At 43.7% G+C, this 3,413-nt stretch overlaps 1 protein-coding gene across 1 annotated transcript; it reads right to left on the bottom strand.

Moving 5' to 3' along the window:
• Positions 1-722: 722 nt before the first annotated feature.
• LOC147889750 (small ribosomal subunit protein eS21-like) lies at positions 723-2,107 on the bottom strand. The gene is made up of 3 exons (XM_087391483.1): positions 1,948-2,107; positions 1,673-1,805; positions 723-1,087 (listed from the first exon to the last, which is right to left on the bottom strand). Exons 1-3 carry the CDS (start codon positions 1,995-1,997, stop codon positions 1,025-1,027), a joined length of 246 nt encoding a protein of 81 aa, XP_087247609.1. The 5' UTR covers positions 1,998-2,107; the 3' UTR covers positions 723-1,024.
• Positions 2,108-3,413: the final 1,306 nt, after the last annotated feature.

Raw genomic sequence — 3,413 nt, 5'->3', positions numbered from 1 at the left:
TGGTACTTTGTCTTCTAGGGAAGCAGCACCAGTAAGAGAACCTCAGTTCCTGAGCCAGGAACTGAGCCAGCCAAAGTGAGCACCCCTTCCCTGGATGCAAATCTATGTCATTCCCCCTACCGCTCAATGTATGTGCCTCTTTGTCAATCAAGTTGACAGCTTCACACAAATTATCAAGCAGCCTTCAGCACTCTGCAACTTCTGTGGTACTTACAGCACCCCTCAATAGACTTTATGCTGTATATCATTATGATTGAGTACATCACAATTCCGAGTACTCTCTACTTCCCAACTGTGCCTCTCAATGCATTCTCAGTTACCGACGTAACTCCTCAGAGCACTCCTATCAATGCATTTTCTTTACTGTATCACCATTCTACGTTGCTAACAATTAAGTGCATAGCTCGCATATTTACATATTCCCTCAAAATCATTCCACTCCTGCACTCAACAATTATTTATCATCATGTACTTAACCAACCAGACCCCTCTTTTTTCTTTTGCCTCTGAAAGCTCCAGGGTTTTCTTACAAAAGAAGGTAAGTTCCTTGTTACAAGACTTCTTTAGCACACAAGCTTGTACCGATGATTCCACCAGCTGACCTCACGTTAAGCAACGAGCTGGCTCATAACAGTTGCGAACCACAAAATGCATCATGCAACCTAAATCATAAGAGCGAACCACATAACATACACATACTATGCTGAATGTGCACACTCCCATAAAATAAATGATCAGCAATAATGATTATTCACCAACAAAATACACCATGTTTTACAGCTCCCTCTGACTGGTAACGTTAGCACAAGATAGTTGGAATGCACCATGTTTTAAACTTCGCTCTGACTGGCGACATTACCAGTTTGACAGAACAAGCCAACAAGTTTCAAGACCACAGCCTATATTTCAAGGAAAAAACTAGTTACTACTTTCCAAACATATGTGAAACAATCCTTAAAAATTAATTCCTCCACAAATCCCTCTCGTACATTGTCTTTCACTAATTCACCACATTAACTATAGATCACTGACCAAGCTTGGCTTTAGTTTTCTGCCAGAGCCGATCAAGGGCGCTGTCTGCATCACCCTGCAAAAAAGGCATTAGAGTTAATCACTCTTATTCTATAGGGCAATCCAAAAAAGCAGACATACTTTCAACACTTAGTATGGATCCTGTGTCTTATACATAGATACAAGCAACCAAGCTAACAGAAATACAAGCAAGAATAGGATAGTGGTGCATTCACATGTCTATCTAGATGCTCAAAACAAACACAATCATGGATAATCTGATCGAGTAGCAAAATTTGTAAATTACGTTTTCTACCCTCCACGGAAATTTGGGATACTACCTCAATGCAGCAAATAAATATACCGGCTGTGCTTAACTAAAAAATTAACAAACTGGACGGATGCTTTAGTAAAATAGGAAATTCAGTTTCACCCTGCTGATAGTCACCCTTAAGATTAGAAAAAGTCCCAGCAGAGTCAAGCAACATGACACAGCCAGCGACCTGCTTGTGACGCGCCAGACAGAAACCATAAAACGTTGGCATATCAATTCTATAGCAACACAAGGTGCTATCAGAATACTTGCAATGTTAACTTCAAACAGAAAGAGAATCATCAGAAGGGAAACTTATTAAAGGTTGATAAGACAGATGCTGCAGACCTGCGCCCTGACGAAGCCACATAGTGCATACGTGGTGAACTGCCCAGTGTAGATTCCATTCTCATCTACATGACCCACGTTAATCTGCACGGACGCGGTGTCCTTGGCAGTAATCAACCTATTCGTCGACGAGCTGGAAGTAGCAAATGTGCAACAAACGGAGTCAGGGAAAAAGCACAACGACAAGGATTGAACGCTCAAACAGAAGCATTTCGCAACGAAAAGAGAGGACAATTTTGCACAAAGAGAGCAGAGAGAGGGAAGAGGGGGCTTGCCATTTTCTAGGGATGTAGAGATCCACATTCTCGCCCTCTTCGTTCTGCATGATGATGGATGATGATGCTGATCCGGCACAAGCTTGTAGGGGCTGCACAAGGTGGAGAAGAAGACGAAATAGCAGAACACTTCTAGGCTTTATAGTCCCCCAAACCCTAAAATCCAACCAAGTCATGACAAAGGGGAGAATCCACATCGACCGCGGTCACCGGCCACTGCAGGTGGCACCGATCGTGAGCTACAGTTTCATGAGCAAAACATTGTCCATCTTAGCGGGCCTCCCCACGTCATGGCTCGGGTTGGGGAGGCCACTGGTTTAGTAGGCTAGGAATTCCGTCCCCCCGTGTGTCTCTGCTGCCTACAAGAGTCTAAAACTGCTATGACGTAAGATTTGCAGACTGTTTCAGCTAATTGCAAACTGGTTCAGCAAATGGCATGGAGGATGGAAGGAGATGGGCCAATCAAAGTCTTTGGGCATTGGAATGTTGAACTAGCATGCCTGCAAACAACCTTAGCAGTCCAATGCCAGAAAAAGTGATCTCCAGCAATGCTACCAGCCATGGGGACGTGGACTTTAGCTGTTAGTGGGGCTGGCATAGCCCTACTAGCATGCGCAGGAAAGCCCTCTTAGTTTTTTAAGCAAAGTATAATGAGAACAAGATCACTCCACGAACTGTCGGGTGGGCTTGTCCTCCTTATGAACTGTGCCATCATGATCAATGGCCGACAACAGTGAGATGTTGATCAGCATAAATGCTGTTTTCATCACTCGGTCTTGAGGGTCGAATTTCCTCTTCAAAGAATTTTGTCAAGTTCACTGTTCTAGTTAAATTGAGAGTTATTTACTCATACTTATCAGCCCTACTAAGGTTTTATATAAGGGGCTATGTTTTGTGGCCAGCCCGAGGGGAGGCTTTAGTAAAGGCACTTTACCATGGAAAGGGAAAAAAATAGGTTTTGCATATGTATATATATATATAAATAAAATTTTGATTGGTCGGTTCGTGGACCGTTCGTGGACCATAAGATGCCATTTGCGCATGCCCTCTCTCCTTCACCCACATGTGTTTGTTTTCTGTCACTGGTTCTACACATGTAAAGCCATGTCGTCCTTTACAAGCCTCGTTGCATTTCTTCTCGGAGCTTCTTATCTTTATACCCCACGTTTGTAGGGTGTTTCAGCTCTTGTGCCAATCGTTGTTGGTCACAAATGTGTGTGTTTGAATCAGATGTTTTGAATCAGATGGCGGCACAACGTCCTCCTGCGTTTAGAACTTCTCTATGTCATGGTCACCCTTGCATGTTCTATAGGGATGCTCGACTCTTGGTTTTGTTTTCGGGTGGTGGTGGCACTCCATCGGTGTAGCTCAACCACGCTCAATTAGTGTAAATGAGCCAATTATGTGGAGCGTAAGATGGCGGCACGATGTCCTTCTACGTTGGAGCTTCTGCACCTCATCGTTAC

This window comes from Dipteris shenzhenensis, chromosome 20 (genome assembly GCF_047967505.1).
Source record: "Dipteris shenzhenensis isolate YYH24624 ecotype China chromosome 20, Dip_SZ_1.0, whole genome shotgun sequence".
Lineage (NCBI taxonomy): Eukaryota > Viridiplantae > Streptophyta > Polypodiopsida > Gleicheniales > Dipteridaceae > Dipteris > Dipteris shenzhenensis.
The sequence above is the reverse complement of the archived record's forward strand: the minus strand, read 5'-3'. Positions and strand labels throughout refer to the sequence as shown.